General features: G+C 52.7%; 4 protein-coding genes across 4 annotated transcripts; 3 read left to right on the top strand and 1 right to left on the bottom strand.

The window, feature by feature from the left end:
- Nucleotides 1–2605: 2605 nt before the first annotated feature.
- On the bottom strand, nucleotides 2606–3091 carry NEUTE1DRAFT_28177 (uncharacterized protein; the record flags this gene model as incomplete). Its single annotated transcript, XM_009854404.1, has 3 exons — nucleotides 2606–2705; nucleotides 2777–2809; nucleotides 3039–3091. Coding segments are annotated over 3 exons (186 nt in total), but the record flags the coding sequence as incomplete, so codon positions are not given.
- Nucleotides 3092–5293: 2202 nt separating this feature from the next.
- Nucleotides 5294–7256, top strand: NEUTE1DRAFT_66764 (uncharacterized protein; the record flags this gene model as incomplete). The annotated part of the gene is made up of 3 exons (XM_009854824.1): nucleotides 5294–5915; nucleotides 5987–6438; nucleotides 6495–7256. 3 exons carry the CDS (start codon nucleotides 5418–5420, stop codon nucleotides 7204–7206), a joined length of 1662 nt encoding a protein of 553 aa, XP_009853126.1.
- Nucleotides 7257–10031: 2775 nt separating this feature from the next.
- NEUTE1DRAFT_85442 (uncharacterized protein) lies at nucleotides 10032–11296 on the top strand (the record flags this gene model as incomplete). Its single annotated transcript, XM_009854823.1, has 1 exon — nucleotides 10032–11296. The coding sequence occupies one exon, from the start codon at nucleotides 10044–10046 to the stop codon at nucleotides 11199–11201; it is 1158 nt and encodes a 385-aa protein (XP_009853125.1).
- A 1131-nt stretch (nucleotides 11297–12427) lies between these two features.
- On the top strand, nucleotides 12428–13145 carry NEUTE1DRAFT_123728 (uncharacterized protein; the record flags this gene model as incomplete). Its single annotated transcript, XM_009854822.1, has 3 exons — nucleotides 12428–12589; nucleotides 12678–12920; nucleotides 13131–13145. The coding sequence occupies 3 exons, from the start codon at nucleotides 12428–12430 to the stop codon at nucleotides 13143–13145; spliced, it is 420 nt and encodes a 139-aa protein (XP_009853124.1).
- Nucleotides 13146–18334: the final 5189 nt, after the last annotated feature.

Genomic DNA, 18334 nt, shown 5'->3' with positions numbered 1-18334 from the left:
CCCCCCCCCCCAGAACGCCGGAAAAGAAGCCGGAATAGGGAAAACATCGGGCGGTGGCCTTCCATTCTTTTGCACCGGGGTACCCAATAGGGGCCACACACGCCCCCACATGGAAATAAAAAGGATGCAAAGGGGGGGGGGGGGGGGGGCAGAGGCCACCAAGCGGGTGGTGGGGCCGGAAGAAGCACGTCGACAGAAAGGGATTGGCTACCTTTACCTCGGTCACTGCCACGCCGTAGTAACACAGGAACGGATACCACTCTAATTTTCTATGTGTCCATCCCAGTCCACCCGTCCACAGCGTCAAACGTTTCAACAGTCCGTCTATCCTTCCACAGGTAGCCGGACAAGCTTGAATTCCTCGTGGATGAACAAGGCTGACAGGAGGGACTTCGTGTAGAACATATCCGGTCCTGAAAATTGATCTGGAGATTCAGCAAACTACGAGCTGCGATCCGAAACAAAGAGCGCTGGTGCCACTCGGAGATCCAGGCCTTACTAAGCGTGGAATCGCAGAAATTTTACAGCTGTGGTCGAGTGTAGCCAGGCAGCAGACTTGTGACTGGTAAACAGTCAGGGCTGCCTCAGCCTGTCAGGCTACCAAACAATGGGAAGTTTCTTTCACACATCATCGCACATCCTGAGAGAGTCAGGCGACAGATGCAACAAAGGGCGCTTCCAGCCCTTTCAAAGTGGGCTGCCGAAAAAAAATCAACAAAGAAAGAAACATTTGTCACATGAGACCACACATTTGCTATCCAGGGGCACATGATGCGGGTTACCGTCCAGGCTGGCTGGCGGCCGGATACGTCGAACTGTTCCTACTGTCGGAGCAGTCCTCGATCTGTCGCGTACACCGTAGGTAAGAAATCGAATGATGACGGGGCATCATGTTGCGGTGTAAGAAATGCCCAGCCCCCCTTCCTCTGGTTTCCAAAGAGCGAGGGTATTCGTGCACTGGAAGTGTATACCTAGGGCATGTCTACCAGCAGGTTTTGCCATTGTGGTCAGTGATACCTAGGAAATCCCAGCGCCACAAAGGGCAGCATGATAGAACAGAGAATTTCCATACCTCTATCCACCAAGCAATTCCGGATAAAAAGGGCTTTTTCCAGAAGGGCTCGGCGAGCTAGGTAGCGAACTCTGAGCCAAGGGGGCAACAGAATGGTACACTACCTCTACTGAATGGTAGCCGGGAACTGACGGTGGTGGCTCAATGGCTTTACTAGGGAGTATGCCCGTAGAGGTAATCTCCTAGAGTACTGGACTGTGGTAACGGCGGACAGCCACTCATGTCATGAACACAACTTTTTAGCTCCTTGGCCTGGCAGGCAAAGCCCGATGCCAAGCGCTGGCGAAGTTGTGTTGTTGTGCTGAAGGAAGGAACAAGGGTGAATGGGATACCCCACTGTCGCCGCTTCGGTCCCCTTCCCGCCGGTCTTGCAACTTTTGTCGAGACTTTCAAACTTGCAGTGTACGCTAGAGTCAAAGTCACATGCCATTCCAAAAAAAAAAAAAAAAAAAAAAAAAATGGTATCAAGACGACGACCCAAACCCAGACGATATCATATGGTGGTATTGGGCGGAGATTTCCCCAGATTTGTTGCTCGTTCGTTTTTCTCCTCAATCGCACGCGTCAATCCACCCGTCCCATGGGGAAGAAAAAAAAAAACCACACAATCATGGGGTTAATCTGGGGAAAACAAGATCGCAAGGTCGGGGCAAAGTGAGGGGATTGGGGGGAATGGACTGGAGAGACTGGAGAACAATGGAGAATATTGGAACTTTGGAGTCAATCTAGATGCGAAAGACTCCACAAAAGGACCGTTTACAAGCGGCCCTGCCCTGCACTTGGGGTGGTTTGGGCCCCTGTCGCCCCGGACCACGTTGCCATGCTTGTCCTAGTGGAGGTTGCGCGCGCCGCCCGGTGCCTGACTCCACAGCAATGTTGGGGTCAGCAAGCGTTCTGGATTTCTTTGGGACGAACAGATGGAGGGAGGGTGTCTGGCTAAGTAAGTGGTGTTGTGACATGGGACGTCGTGTAAGGGACAGAATGTTACGACGATTGTTACCATTGCTGAGTGACGTTGCTCATATAACACGGTCATATAGAGCAGCGGCTCGGCGCGACTCGGTCGTGATGCACTGTGATCTGTGTGGTTCAAGGGAAGGCTTGTTGGGAGCGAATGGCGACAACTGATAAGTGATAATAGCGTCGCCGTCGTGTCGCTGTCGCCAAAGCGTCGGGACAGATGGAGAGCGGAGACCCGGCCCTACGCACCAAGCGACGGCAAGTAACGGTGCCGATGATGCCCAAAACAAACCTGAAGCTCCCATCCAGAAAGGCACCGGGTCAAGTAACCCCGAGTACCGTATGCGTACGCGACATGGCGTATGTATGGTATGCGGTATGCGAGTCAGTGTTGGTGATACCCCGAACCCAAGCATTCAATAACGCTTTACCCGGATTAGTCCGAGTACAGTAGCTTCTGGATGATGTATGTAGTGCGCCCACAAAAGCGCCGGTACTAATGTGCAAATACTGCCGAAGGGTGGTCATTCGTATATTCTTACCAAGCAGGCGGGACGTTGACAACTTGAACCTTTGGGATATGTCCTTGTCTGGATTCTTGGGGGGCTCCTTGTGGGAGGACGACATTGAGCTTGGCTTCACTTGTAACTGGTAAGCAGTGAGAGATGGCTGACTCGTTTGGGCTCCTTGGCGACCACGATGTCAGTTCTGGGCATCATTCGATACCTCTACGTACTCTGGTACTAGGAAGAAGCCGTGGGAGCATGGTAGGCAGGGCTAGAAATGAAAAGGGTATCGTGCTGCGTGCCACCATGATCACATACATAACTTCAGCCTCAAACTGATCCATGTTGTGGTTGTGGTTGTGTCGAGGAAACCCAGGACCCTAATTCTGAAATCTGGTGGTACGACAAGGCTGGACGGGGTCACTCTGGGTTATACTCGGTCCTTGTGTTCAACCCATTGCAGATTTCATCACTGCTGAAGATTCGATACTGATACTAACTGGGTATTGGACAACGGTGCATCGTTATCATCGTCAGGATTGTCTCCAGTTTCTCTGATCCTCATCAAGGGTTTGACAGCAAAGGGGCAAGAACACGTCCGTGCGACTATTCAACCCACAACACTACGAACCCAAACCTAAAAACCTTTCGGCTACTGCAACGAAGATCGTTGAATGATGTGATTGCGATTATGGGTGGCAGAAAAGTCTGGTACAAGGAACAAGGTTGTGGACAACGAGTTTACCTAGCTTTGTTACGATTGTTACACAGCTCGTTGAAGTAGGCGAAATTTTGTACCCCCCATCCCGGCTGGCCCATGCTTCTAGGCGGATTGGTTCAGGCAGCCGTCAAGGCCGGCCAACAAGTCGTCTTAAAATTACACGCAGGAATTGTTCCATTCCTTTCGATCCTTGAAAGAAGCCACAGACAATTACATACAACTATACGCACAGGAAGAACAGAGATTTATGTCACCTCGTATCTGAGATCTTGGAATTGAGAATTTAAAGCCAAAGTTGAATGCTCCTCGTCCATTGTGTGTGACGGCCAAGTATAGTGAAATGCATCACTCATGCAAGAGAGCAGAACGGAAGAAAGGGAACTTGAAGGGTTGAGCCCCGGTCTCGCTTCCTTCTAGAAGCACATCCTTCATCTACACTTTCATCAACGGATGCAAATCATCACCGTCACCATCACCATGGTTTGCCAAGTAATGGGTGTCGCCAACGTCCCGGAAATAATCTTTAGCGTGTGTCATGGCCCAGAAAAGGGGCTTCGTAGATACGTACCGTACCGTAGAAATCATTCCCATTTGCATAGGGGAATTGTAATCACACCCACGCGCGAGCTGGATGGGCGTCCACTCGGTCAATCGCCAAGTTGGGAATATGTAGAGAAGTCGCTGTGATAACATCAATCACGCGGGAGCTACGGAACGAGAGTGCCAAGCGAACGTTTCTCCCAGGGAAATGCAGCTTTGACGTCTTGGTGGTGATGTCGGGCTGGTAGTGGTTGGGACTCTGGTTGCATGGCGGTGGGACTGGACCTCGGCTTAGTTTTGAGCGCGAACAGTTGACCGAGGCGGAAACGCAAACGGTGTGGAATGCGGGTGATCTGGAGGAGGTCTCTTCCATTCCCGGCGGGCGGTCCGGCTTGTATCCATACCTCTATGATTGATGATGATGATGATGCCGTCAAGAAGTTGCCCCATGCATCCCGTTGAAGAAGAGCGAAAGAGCAAGACACGCATCGAAAAGAATGAAACAATGAAAGATTGACGACCGGGAGCAAACAATGCTTGTAATTCGGGACTGGACCGAGACCCAAGACATTCCATACCGGGAGGAAGAAGAGTTGAGCATTGATGCGATTCAAGACGCTCGCTGTTACCGTAACAAAAGTTTGGGGGGGGGGGGGGGGTTTCAGTGGTTGTGTCTCAGGTAATTTTGCGTCAGGAATGTAACGCACCGAAACGGGGTTCAGAAGCGCTGTACGGATGCGTTCCTTCACATGACTTTACAATACGGATACGGCTGACAAGGGGGGTAATGATTCAAAATTTCAGCGACATCTCGAGAGGGAGCAGACCAGACTGTTCGAGGCCAAGATCTAGTGCAGGCCAAGCTCTCTCGCTCGGCGTTATTCTGCATCTCTCGTGCATGGCGCTGCATGGATGGGACCCAAGGCCCCAAGGAGGATGGCCACAATCTGGGGACCCCATGGAGAAGGAAGGCCACCCCTGAACAGAAAGATATGGGATGGGATGGGATGGGATGGGCCACTCCTCCACCATCCTCCGCCTCCGCCTTTGCAACCAACCCCAGACCCAGCGCTCCAGACCCCCTGGATTTGGGGTAGAATCTTCCTTCTCCGCAACAAATGGGAGTGGTCTTGCACGCGACCCCCCGGGCGGGACAATGGCGAAATCCCCAAGGAGCATGTTGCCAAGTTGGGGAAATCGCCCTCGTCTGGCTGGTCTAGGTGCGAATCTCCGTTTTCTGACTGGCCGGATCCGACCAAGCCCTCCGCAGCCACCAGAGTCCCACCCTCCCCCGTCTTCTCCAACTTGGGAATCTGTGGGCATGCGTGGTATGGGCATGGGGAAGCCGGCAAGGTTCCAGAGTGTAACCACGGGCATGGGCTGTACTAAGATACAAGACCTTGAACATGCAAACTCAGTTTACATAAAGAGCTTCGCATCCCGTTCCTCACCCCCTTTTCATCAGCCGCTTTCTCGACTTCCTTTCTGTGTCATCAACAAGTAATCTACCTCCCTTCATCCCCTCTTTCCTCCTCTCGTCCCTTTTTCGCTTCTTCCCTTGACGACAACCAGACGACAAAAAGGGAAATCAACAAATACAAGAGTCACAACAAACACCATGTCGTCCGCCCACGAGAAGGAGACGGCTCCTACAGCGGCCCACATCGGGCTCGCTCACACCCAAGATGTCGAACGCATCGAAGCCCCCGTCACATGGAAGGCCTACCTCATCTGCGCCTTCGCTTCGTTCGGTGGTATCTTCTTCGGTTATGACTCCGGTTATATCAACGGCGTTCTTGGCTCGCAGATCTTCATCAATGCCGTCGAAGGCACCAATCCCATCGTCAAGCAGCTTTCCGAATCCCACCAGTCCCTCGTCGTCTCTATCCTGTCCTGCGGTACCTTTTTCGGCGCCCTGATTGCCGGTGACCTCGCCGACATGATGGGCCGCAAGTGGACCGTCATTCTCGGCTGTCTCATCTACTTGATCGGTTGCGTGATTCAGATGATCACTGGTCTTGGTGATGCTCTCGGTGCTATCGTTGCTGGCCGTCTTATTGCTGGTATCGGTGTGGGTTTCGAGTCCGCCGTCGTCATTCTGTACATGTCCGAGATTGTGAGTTTTCTCTTACCCGTGACCGACTTCCTTCCAAGGTGACTAGGTAACTAACCATTCAATGTCTGCAGTGCCCTCGCAAGGTCCGTGGTGCCTTGGTCGCCGGTTACCAATTCTGCATCACCATCGGTCTCATGCTTGCTTCTTGCGTCGTCTACGCAACTCAGGACAGGAAGGATACCGGTGCTTACCGTATTCCTATCGCCATCCAGTTCATTTGGGCTCTCATCCTTGCCGGTGGTCTTATGTGCCTCCCCGACTCTCCTCGCTACTTCGTCAAGAAGGGTAACCTCGCCGCTGCTACCAACTCTCTGTCCCGTCTTCGTGGCCAGGACCCCAACTCCGAGTACATCCAGGTCGAGCTTGCTGAGATCGTCGCCAACGAGGAGTACGAGCGTCAGCTCATTCCCTCCACCACCTGGTTCGGCTCCTGGGCCAACTGCTTCAAGGGTTCTCTCTGGAAGGCCAACTCCAACCTCCGCAAGACTATTCTTGGAACCTCTCTTCAGATGATGCAGCAATGGTGAGCTCCTCTTTACTCCTTGACAAAGGCGGATGGACATGCTAACAAGAAACCAGGACCGGTGTCAACTTCATCTTCTACTACTCCACCCCTTTCCTTAAGTCTACCGGCGCCATCTCCAACACCTTCTTGATCTCCATGGTCTTCACCATCATCAACGTCTTCTCCACTCCCATCTCCTTCTGGACCGTCGAGCGCTTCGGCCGCCGCACCATCCTCTTCTGGGGTGCCCTCGGCATGCTCATCTGCCAGTTCCTCGTCGCCATTATCGGTGTCACCGTCGGCTTCAACAAGACCCACATGGGCGCCAACGGCGAGTCCATGGCCAACAATGTCAGCGCCGTCAACGCCCAGATCGCCTTCATCGCCATCTTCATCTTCTTCTTCGCCTCCACCTGGGGTCCTGGTGCTTGGATCTTGATCGGCGAGATCTTCCCTCTCCCCATCCGCTCGCGCGGTGTTGGTCTGTCCACCGCCTCCAACTGGCTCTGGAACACCATCATCGCCGTCATCACCCCTTACATGGTCGGCGAGAAGCGCGGAGACCTCAAGTCGTCCGTCTTCTTCGTCTGGGGCGGTCTTTGCACCTGCGCCTTCGTCTACACTTACTTCCTCGTGCCTGAGACCAAGGGACTCTCGCTCGAGCAGGTCGACAAGATGATGGAGGAGACGACCCCCAGGACTTCGGCCAAGTGGAAGCCTAGCACCACCTTTGCCCACGCGGCTGAGGATGGTATGCTCAACGTACCTGCTGAGAAGCAGGTTTAAGCTATGAGCTGAGCGTTGACACTACCGAAAGAAAAAAGAGAAATAGAAAACAAAAGAAAAAGAGAGGGAATGGACAGACACCCACGCTTTCGACCAACAGGCCAGCGTTCAACAGAGAAAGATGATGGATACCCCGCGGTTGTATTTTGAGCGAATGATTTTGATGAACAAGCACGAGTACGAAAGCAATGAAATGCGTGATGGGAATATTTTTTCTGTACATGCGGTTGGGATAGGCTAAGAGTTGTTTATGATATCTCTGTGCGGGGTGTGTACGATGGCGCTGGTGTGTGGTGGCTGTCCTGGTGTCGTTGTTGTGGTCTTTTCTTTGTCAATTCTCGATACCTTGGTATACCCTCATCGGATACCGTAACTATACCACCAGCCTTACTTAATTGATGATATCAACCGCATATTTTGAGCTCCTCGTGGTGAAGTGCACACTTGTGTCTACGGTTTTGTAAAACGTTCACGACACCTTGGCAAAGACGCATTGACGGCACTTGCTCCTCCATTGAAACGTGACAACGAAGACTCGTCAACCCCAAGCTCGTAAGTGATGATCGCTTCATGTGCAACACCGACGATTCCACGCCTTCGGTTCACTACCGCGATCTGCGACTTGTTTGTCTCAGCGATTTCTTCCCCATGATCGCCCGGTACCTTAGTCGGTTCGGGCGAGCGGTGTTCAAGCAGCTGAGCAGGCATCTTTGATCTGGGCATCTACCGAGACGATGGCGTTTTCCGCACTACGCTAGCGCCGTCCAACTCCCCAAGACCCGTCGCTAGCAAGCGTCTAGGCCGATCTCTAGCGCACTCGCAACGCAAAATCTTGATAAGAAATCCACATGCGTCAATTGAAGGTTCGGCAACCGCTTGGAACCGCCAGAGGCAAGTTGACCACTGCATTGCTTTTCTCGCTTTCACTTTTCGGCTCTCGCCCGTCCGACATGTACGCGCTGCCCTTGTGCTCCGAAAGATTCAAGAAATGAAACAACATAAAAATCTGCCAGGTCGTACTTGGGCGGTCGAATAAGACACCGAACATGCATGCCTGCGCTCTGATCGGAGGATTTTGATAGAAGAACCCCAAACACACCGCTTCTTAAGCTAATTTGGTTCAGATTGTTCCAGGAGTACCGAGACCAGATTTTGAGTAACCCAGACCCCAAACATGTGAAGCCAGACTCTGCGCGTGCTCTGAGACCAGCGTCGTGGCATTTTGCCAGTTGCCTGAAAAGGAAGTGCGGACGTGTGCGCGCTTAACAAAAAAGGGGGCGGGAATCACCAATTGGCGGGGGTGCAACTGAACATTGAAACACAGGATAGGGCAAATGTAGTTCAATTACGTGAGACGTCGTGTTAGGGGGGAGAATCCTAGAGGGCTGGCTTGGAGTGTAACCGTAAGACAAAAAAGTGAAGGCGAAGGATGACGGGAACGCGAATTGAAAGCGGTAACAAAAAGAAAGAAAGAGAAAATAATAGAGTGGAAGAAAACCGAGGAAGACGCCCAGCGGAATGTTGATTCCTCAAAGAGTATCATACTTGAAGGTGAGACCTGTGATACCCATTTCTTGTTGTTTTCAAGGGAAGTCTATCGGAACTTTCAGTAATCGTCAGGTCTTCGAAACCGACGGTCTGACTGGCGGGCGAGCCACTTTGATGTCCCTGACTTGACTTTGGCGAGAAAAGGTGACACACAATGCGGAAAACGGGCTCAGTTCCGATCCGCGGGTAAGATTGGCGTGATGAAAGCGGTTGGCAGCGTCTAAAAGAACTGAAAACTGAACTGACTGAAAACAAACAACGAAAAGAAGAAGCGCAGAAGTGAGGAACTTCAGGGTCATGCGCTGCCCCTGGTGTCTGTCAACATCACAATTCAGGCACAGGTCTGGACCCCCAATTTTTTATTTTTTTTCAATCATTGCAGTGGCTTCCGAAAATCGGAAAGTGGGATACGCCATACACTAGTGTACAGCCCGACACCCGGACTAGTGGGGGCGGGGGCGGGGATCTGAACGGAAAAAAGAAATGCAGTCGTGCGTCAAACACCAAAGTGATGGCTCCAATCACGACGACATCTGCCAATTTGGTCAGCCAGCATTCAAGCATATAAAGAGTTAGCTCTCGCGCAGTGGTTGAGATGTTCTCCTTCACTCACTTCATGGTGTTGAAAACCCTCTCAGCCGATCTCGCAATGCCGCCAGTCTAATTATTCCCGGCTGCACTGCCCTATTTTGAATGCCTTATCTTGTGAGAGGACTGACTCCACTGTGCCCACTGAAGCCGGTACGCTGATGTGGGCTGGTGGGCTAGTCTCCCGACTTTCCGCTTCCCGTTCACAGCTTTTTTCTTCGGCAGTCAGCTTCATCGCCAGAACGGCCTCCACTTGCCCAGACATGACATCACGAGCCGCCGAAGGGGTTTGATGGGGCCCTCGAGAGCTGGGGGTTATCATTCCCCCGGAAAACCTCCCCCCATGCCCACAACCCCGGCAGCGTCCAGCAAAACACCATCGCCTCTTACCCCGCACAGCGGCAATGCCAATCTCGGTGTCCATTCCACCACCGACACCCCCGGCGCTCGCCTCAGGACCCTCCCAATCTGGATGATCGCGCCCCGAGATCCGTCAACATGAGCCTCTTCCCGCAGGCTGGACCCATATTGCTCGCCAAAATGACACGACAGGTGGATCGGGGATGACTGGATGTCGGTAGGGCGCTAGGCAGCCGAGTGGTATATAGCAAAAGAGCCGCCCTGCCTGCCGCCCTCCCTTTCAGCAGCTCCCACCCTCTTCTATTTCGTGTCGACACCACACCAACACACAGAAATCAACCATGCCTCTTCCTGCTGGAGTTTACCGCGCGGACCACGTCGGGTCCTTCCTTCGCCCCAAGGCCATCCTCGAGACCCGTGAAAAGGTCGAGAGCCAGGCCGCTACCGCCGAGGACCTGCGCAAGGTTGAGGACGAGCACATTGCTACCGTCGTCTGGGAGCAGATCGAGAACGGCCTCCAGTCCGTGACCGACGGTGAATACCGCCGCGCGTGGTTCCACATCGACTTCCTGCAGCATCTGGCCGGTGTCGAGAAGCGCGGCCATGTCACGTCTACCAACGTCACGTCGCATGGCATGACTCCTCCCCGACTTGTTGTTGTCGGAAAGCTGGGCCACCCGAACCCCATCCAGGTCGACGACTTCAACTACGTGAACAAGCAGGTGGAGGCGGTTAAGGCCTCCTCGGGCGCCAGCCAGACTGTCACCGCCAAGGTGTGCATTCCCAGCCCGACCATGGTGTACTTCCGCGGCGGCCGCGACGCCATCGACGCCGACGCCTATCCCACGCTCGAGCCGCTCTTTGACGACATCGCCAAGGCCTACCAGGCCGAGCTCGACGACCTGTACGCCGCCGGCTGCCGCTTCGTCCAGCTGGACGACACCAACCTGGCCTACCTCTGTGACGAGGGCATGAGCAAGGAGGCCGCGCAGCGCCACGGCAAGACGCCCGCTGAGCTCACCCAGCAGTGCGTCGACATCATCAACGCCTCCATCAGCAAGAGACCCAAGGACATGACCATCGGCATCCACCTGTGCCGCGGCAACTTCCGCTCGCAATGGTTCGCCCAGGGCGGCTACGAGCCCGTGGCTGAGACTCTCTTCAAGGGCCTCAATGTCGATGTGTACTTCCTCGAGTTCGACGACGCGCGTTCCGGCGATTTCTCTCCGCTCCGTCACCTGCCCGAGGACAAGATTGTGGTATTGGGCGTCATGTCGAGCAAGAAGGCCGAGCTGGACGACAAGGAGGCCATGATCGAGAGGTTGAAGGAGGCCGCGGGATACTGCCCTAGGGGCCTGGATCAGCTGTGCTTGTCGCACCAGTGCGGTTTCAGCTCGACCAAGGAAGGAAACGATTTGACAGTCGAGGAGCAGTGGGCCAAGGTGCGCCTCGAGGTTGAGATTGCGAAGCAGGTCTGGGGTGACGATCTGTCGCAGTAAGCGTCTGTCTACTTTGAAAAGGAGGTAAAAAAAATAATAGAATTTTTGGATGCATTGGCTACGATCCACGCTTTTATATTATCAAGATGCATAGGAGCGAAGAAGAATGGACGGAGAGCAGAAGACTGTGGGAGAGCTGAGCAGAAATCAAACCTCGATGCTTTCTCCCTCATCGATTGGGACCTATGCTCTACCTAACAAGATGCATCAACCAAGATCGCTCATACCATTGAGAATTGGTACAACACACCACACCACTCGCACATCATCTCACTAATTGAACGTTGAAAATTTGAATTCAGGACACCTAGCCAAAGAGCACCAAGAGGTAATGAGCAGAAGAACCCAGCGCCGACCACCGAGCAGCAAGTCAGACCAGAAGTTTGGAAGTAAAACCCCGGCAATGGTCAGCTAGAGGTAGTTCCACGCGGCATGACGGACGCCCCTTTGATCAGTAGTACCTATATGCTGAACCCAGGGGGTTACGAACTGTTCATCTTCGTTCGTAAAGCTGTGGTGTGCCAAAGCCAATCCACGAAGCAGCTCAAGCGGTTGTCATGCATCACCGCTCCTTTGACACGAAATGCCGATTCGGACTTCAATCGCCATTCCGTCTGTCTCCATGTTGTACAAACCGGCACATGCCTGTCCGCACTTGCTCATCCCTTCGTTTGCGTTGTCCCGTTACCCATAACCGTAACTCTGAGGACCGATGCATCATCATTTGATCAACGGTTATTGTTTGCTTTTTGGACAATGAACGGTCACAATGGAACTACCCTGGAATATCAACGTGGCAGGCGGGATAACCCGTGTTAAAGTCCAAACCTAACCCGTCGTTTCTTTCTTCTAATACCTTTCCCCCCGCTGCCCCCAACGGCGTCGTGGTTTGGAATGGATCCTGACGGGGTATAATGTCACCAAAGAACAAAGCTGAGCGGTATGGTTGGTAGGTGACTGAATGTCTGATAGGAAGAAGTTCAATGAATCGGTACTGTGATTCATTCATTACTGAAGAGACTAATTACAGTCTAGCCATGGAAAGAAGAGGCCCGCGTTGTCTTTGATGAATGCTAGTTAGACCTATAGCACCTAGGGCATTCTACCATTTTGCTTTCCAGTTGATCGTCGTCAAGCTATCTGCTTCGTACTCCTCCCGTCTACCTACCTTCAACAGGAATGGCATCCATTTCGACCACCAGAACCCAACAGAGACACTCACCAAAATGACTTTACCCACCGAGTCCGACTCGGCGGTCACCCGCCTGATCATCGTCTTTACTTTACTGGCTTCCCTAGCCGGCATAACTCTGGGATTCAGATACTACTGCAAGCACCGCTACGCCAAGCAGCTAGGTGTTGACGACCTCCTTCTGGGTGTCTCCTATGTACGTTCGTCACCGACATCCATCTCCTACCCCCAAATACCATGGCACCCAGTTTCCTCTCTAACACACTTACCTCTACAAATGATAGCTCATCCTCACCGCCGCCGCCATCTGCACCGCCGTAGCCACCCGCCACGGCTTCGGTCAGCACATTTGGACCATCCCTCGTGTCACAGAAGCCATAACGGCAGCCAGGATCGTCTTCATCGGCGGCGCTTTTGTGTTCTTCGGCATCGCCCTGGCCAAGACGTCCATCTGCCTGACGCTGTACAACATTGCCCGAAGAAAATGGCAGAGATGGGCACTGGTGTTTGTGGCCGCTTCGGTGCTGGTGACCAAGCTGTTGTCGGGCATCTTCATCTTTGTCTCGTGCACGCCTGTGCAAAAGAGGTGGAATCCGATGGTGGAGGGGAGTTGTTGGGATATTAATGTGCTTTGTCGGTATTGGTCTTTTTCGGGAGGTGAGTTGTCTACCTATTTGGATGGGAAAAAAAAAAAAGAAGTCCCTGGTTGACTGACGGACTGACTGGGTGGTTACTAGCGTGGTCAGCAGTGACGGATTTTGCTTTGGTGGTACTTCCTTGGTGCATCATTTGGCACCTGCAGGTGAAGAAGATTGAAAAGATCGTGCTTGGGTTTGTTCTGAGTTTGGGGCTTCTGTAGGTCTCTTTCCTGGACGGGAATATTCGTCATGCATTGGTATCGTTGTGCTAATGAGACGATGATGCCTAGGACCGGCATCGTTGCGGCCATCAAGACGACGTACATCAAAGCTTCGGACCTGGAGAATGATTTTACCTGTCAGTTTGCCTTGTTTTTCTTTGTCGGAATCAGTGATCACAACTAATTTGTCGTTGTGAGCCAGACGCGGCAGCAGATCTAGTCATATGGGAATCTGCCGAGCTAGCAGTTGCCATCATCGCTGTTTCTATTCCATTTGGCCGCTTGGCGGTCCAAGACTACTTCAGGAGGAAACGAGCACGATCCGCAGGAAACACCACAAGCCAGGCTAATGGGACCCGAAGTACACAGCCGGCCACGTCCGAGTCAACAATGGTTCGGAGGGATGTCGATAATGCTGACGACGAGATGCCTCTTGCCCGGCGCCAACTGAAAGCAAAAGCGAATGATGGCGTCAGATCTAGTACAGTGTCTCTGGAGCAATTTCTGCGTGGAGCTCCAAAGATGCCGGGACCGTGGAGAGAGTCGGGAATCATGCTGACGAGGGAAGTTTCAGTTGGAAGACATCGAAAAGATGGTCCCGAACAGGAGCTGGGATGCCGAGCCTGGTCACCGCCGCCACCGTCGAATGTGTGAGCAGTTGGAAATCTGCTTTGGCAAAGGTGAGAGTTGGTAGAATGATATGCTTGATGATGACTGCCATAAGAGCTTTAATTGAAATGGAAATCATTGTTTTGTCGAGGACTCAAGGAGGTCGTCAATGTTACATTACAATCTAGTTGTGCCTGAATTGCGGGGAATTCACGCGCTCCGCATAGCAGCGGGGTGGCCCGCCCATGCAGCCCTATCATTCCCTTGATGTCCACTCCGTGGATGTTACAGCCAGTACATTGTACATACATACATGTATGTACGTTGCGTAATTTACCACTGATCACCTTGTCTGGAATTCTCACCTCCAAATCTGCCCTCGTGTGCGCAGGGAACGCGGTACGTCGGACAGTCGTGACCAATCCTACTTGTGGTTCCTTTGTTTACTTCAAAATCTGATTCACAATCCCCTGTTTCGATCTTCAATATTCAACTGACCGGACATACCCATTATAGGGTTTGTTCGTCTACTATGCATTTGCCATCATCCCATCTCACCGGGCGCTCAAAGTGGACGGCGTTGGAACCACTTTTCTGACATCCCATCCCACAACTCGTCAAATGTATCTTCCAATAGCCCGCCAATAGCTGTTTCCTACGGCTTCCCTGGCGACTCTCCCAATATCCCTTTGCAATGTCTCTTCCATCGCCACTCCCGACGTCTCACAAACTCGATCCTTGATTAAATGCTCGCGTGCTCTCTAATCGCCGCTACGGATCGAAGGCGAGACTTTGAGCCTCGCGCCGTGACGCTGTACAGGAGTATCACAATCCCCCGTCTCCTTCCTACCTAATTTCTATGATACAGGACGCATACACTACTGTGTGGAAGCCATGCGGGTCACACCATGTCGTGGGGCTTGTTTCGTCAACTTGAACTCACCAGTGACGGCTGGTGAGAGCCTCACCGAGCGCATGTTCGTTTGATACGGCTTCAAAGACCAGCTTTGCTACGTTGGCCACATAAACTCTTGTTGCGTGTTTCGTCTTTATGTAGCTATTGTACCTCGCACTCTGGTTATGCATCTGAGTTTCCCTACACCACCATGAACAACATGTGATGTATCTACCATACCTACACCACTTGGAGATTATGCCCCTCTATCAAATGCAAAACCTAACACTTTTACGCCGACCCGCGCTTCAGCGCCATCACCTATCACCGGTTTTGCTATGCCACCTTCATTCACGCCTGTGCGCTCGCTCCAGAGATTGCCAGGGAGAGAGAGGCTCTGGCTGGCTTCCATGAACAGATATCCTGATCCCAGTCATTACTGCCACACGGCCGCACACTCTACTGTCTTTGACGCGTCGGAGGTTGCCATCAGAGTTACTCGTGCCTAAGGTCTGCCTGGACTGGCCGTTGCCCAACAAAAATAGTCCAACCCATTCACCAGCGTTCTTCGTCGCGTGTGTTTCCATGGTGAGTAATCTCGGCTTATACATTGGCCGGGAAACTCGCTCCACTACCCAAACAAAGCTTGACTGAAATGCGGTTGGAAGACATTGTTAAGCGGAAGTGAGGAGATCTTCACGTTCCGCCTCATCCTGAGCATATATATTCTGACGAAGACTCAAAGTCAGTCATGTGAATCACTCTGGATCACCATGGCATAAGAAAATAAGCGGCTTCTTCATCTTCCCTCCTCTTGTGGAAGTCGTGTTGGGACCCTCCCCTCCGTGGTCGAGAACCTCTCCACATTGCGTGAGTATACTGCCCGTGTAAGAACTCCACACTGGCACCAATCACCTATGTGGACTACGCCATATTTTCTTCTCCCCCAGCCAAATTTGCAGTCTGGGTGTTCAATTTTCTGGTGTCTAGCGCTCTCAATATTCACTGCACCGCAATGGAATTGTTATGTGCAGCGACCTCGACTTGAAGTCAGCCACTTACTTGACATCAATTATTCCCCATCGCTTTGAGGACACTGGACGCTATCACGTAAAGAAGCGCGTCTGTCATCTGCCAATTCATCCTGGAGACATGATTGTCTACACTGGCATAGTCCGGTACTCCGAGGACGGCCGCATCCTTGCCTTTTGCGCGGGAGCGGCTCTCCGGGGACATGCCAGAGCATCAGTTTCCGGTACCGCAATGGAGGTTGCCGAGCCGTTGGCCATGTTTGACATCTTTGCAGTTGTGTTTATCGCAATCCCACGCACTTTTGCGTCAGTTTCACAATATTCTCTTGTGATAGTTTCGGATGGCCGTGTATGAGCTCTTCCTTTCTTTTGTTGATTCGTGCCTCCAGTAATCGCCCAGTATTGAAACACTTGGAGGGTCACCTACAATATTTGCCCTGATTGTCATTCCAGGCTCTCACTTGGCTCTTGTCTCAGCTTCCAGTCAGTCGTACCCGGTCATCGACGAGTCCATCATGAACCGATATTTCTGAACCAAAAGTAGGAAACAAGATGTATAATATGATATTTGACCCTTCAACTACCTTGCCAAATCTCTTTCATGGGTGGAATTCCACAAAGAGGGGGTCTATTGTGCGAGTGATCCGTTGTCGGGTACCTAACTCGCGGGTAAGATAAGATAACAGGGAATTTGTTAGGTTCCATCCCTTTGTTATTGGCGCTTCGAGAGCTGGGGGCTGGCGGCTGCCAGTGGCATGCCATCTGTGGTCGACACGTGCTGAGCCAGGGGTAAAAAACGTGGCGAATGGGTGGCGCGACAGATTGCCTTCAACAACACGAGGAGGACCGAGGATTGGATGGATGTTGGGATCGCTGGTGGCTTATGCCTGGCTTGCCTTGGAGACCTGGTGAAGGGGTTGACAGCAAGGGAGGAGGATCACTGATGATCTCAAGGGCAGAGACAAGACGGCTTCATGTTTGTACATAACTGACGTTGACCAAAATACGGCATGAGCTGTGAGTTGGAATGTCCCTATTACTGCTGTCCAAGAGCTGAAAATAATTAACAGCATTGTCACAATGAAGATCTATCTCGACATGACGTGAAGCAAGCCGCATGTTTTTGTATGCGATAAGAACGGTTACTCAGACACGGCATTGAGCCTGTTCGGCGTCCTCACTTTCGATAAAAAGCGCGGACCAAGGCTGGCCCAAGCGCCCAACTCCATCACAGTCAACCAATGAGCAGCTCCCATACCCGGTGTTGTGGAGAAGGCGAGACGTAATCAAGCGTGACCAAGCCCAGGCAGTGCATTGCCCACTCCATTCCTCCAATTTTGACTCGGACGGAGACATCAACAAATCTGGAATCTGGAATCTGCATCTCCATCTCGGCTGAATCTGCCCGGCCCAAATCCTTCAACAACCCAACTTGCCCACGCGTGCGTCCCGATTGCTTCTGTCCCGTCGCTCAGTCGATTCTTGATGCCGGCAACGCCCTTCCTTAATTCTCAACCCGGGTGGTAGTCAGGTCACGGTCGTACTGCGATTTGATTGTCTCCCTTCAACAACCAACTTGAAAAACTTCAATTTCTGTACGTGCTTTCTCTGTCTGGCCTTTCAGGCCCCCTCTCCCCTCCCCTTCATACCTCCGGCTCCGTCCTCGACGAAAGCCCCCTTCTCTGGCCAGGCCCCTCCGAGTCCGGGCCACTGCAGTCCAGTCCCCAATCCAGTGCTGTGCCCGCCGTCGCCCTCCCCCATCCGCGACGCAGGGCAGGGAGCCACCACTAGTGCAGAGGTGGAGGCAGCCAGGGCTCGTCGCAGGTTGCAGTTAGCACAGCTTCCACTTCCCTTGGTTCCCCTCCTCTGCCCTGCCCTCCCGTCCCGTCCTTGTGTGGGATGGATTGTTGTTGCTGCCCCGTGCCCCCCCGTCCTGCCCTCCGTCCCTGCCCCCCCCCGTCATCAATCATCACAACCACCAGGTCGTCGACCACCATCGCCCCTCATCACCATCATCACCATAGCCCCATCAACAGCGACAACGACGACAACAACAACAACAACAACAACATCTTATAGCAACTGCCTTACCTACCTGGGACTTCCTCTGTGCGCATACGTGTTGCACTTGCGGCCCGGTTCAGCTGGGAAATGCAAGCTGCTCCTTTCTGCACGCCTCGAAACCCAGCAGCAAATGGTTTGGAGAAGGTGCTTCTACCCTTCGATCCTGGGCGCCAAACATGGTCCCAGCCAGTCATTTCACGTGCCCCCCTGCATCTGTATCAGCTCCTCTTCAGTTCCAGTCCCTCCAGAGACTTTGTGCTGCCCCTATCCTCAAGGCTGCCGAATCCTACTTGCCGTCGCCAGCGAACCCTATTTTGCCTTAGTTGCCCTCCTCCTCGTGAACCTGCTCCTCTTCCAAGTCTGGCCAGATTGGGGCAATGCTCGGCGCCCATCTTACATCATCGCTACTAATTATCGTCTACCTTGGACCTTTACTGTCCTGGCCTCGCTACACAAGCTAACGCCGTCTACTCCTCATTGCAG

Source organism: Neurospora tetrasperma (assembly GCF_000213175.1).
Source record: "Neurospora tetrasperma FGSC 2508 unplaced genomic scaffold NEUTE1scaffold_5, whole genome shotgun sequence".
Classification (NCBI taxonomy): domain Eukaryota; kingdom Fungi; phylum Ascomycota; class Sordariomycetes; order Sordariales; family Sordariaceae; genus Neurospora; species Neurospora tetrasperma.
Note: the sequence above shows the minus strand (reverse complement) of the source record. Positions and strands in the feature narration are given on the sequence as shown.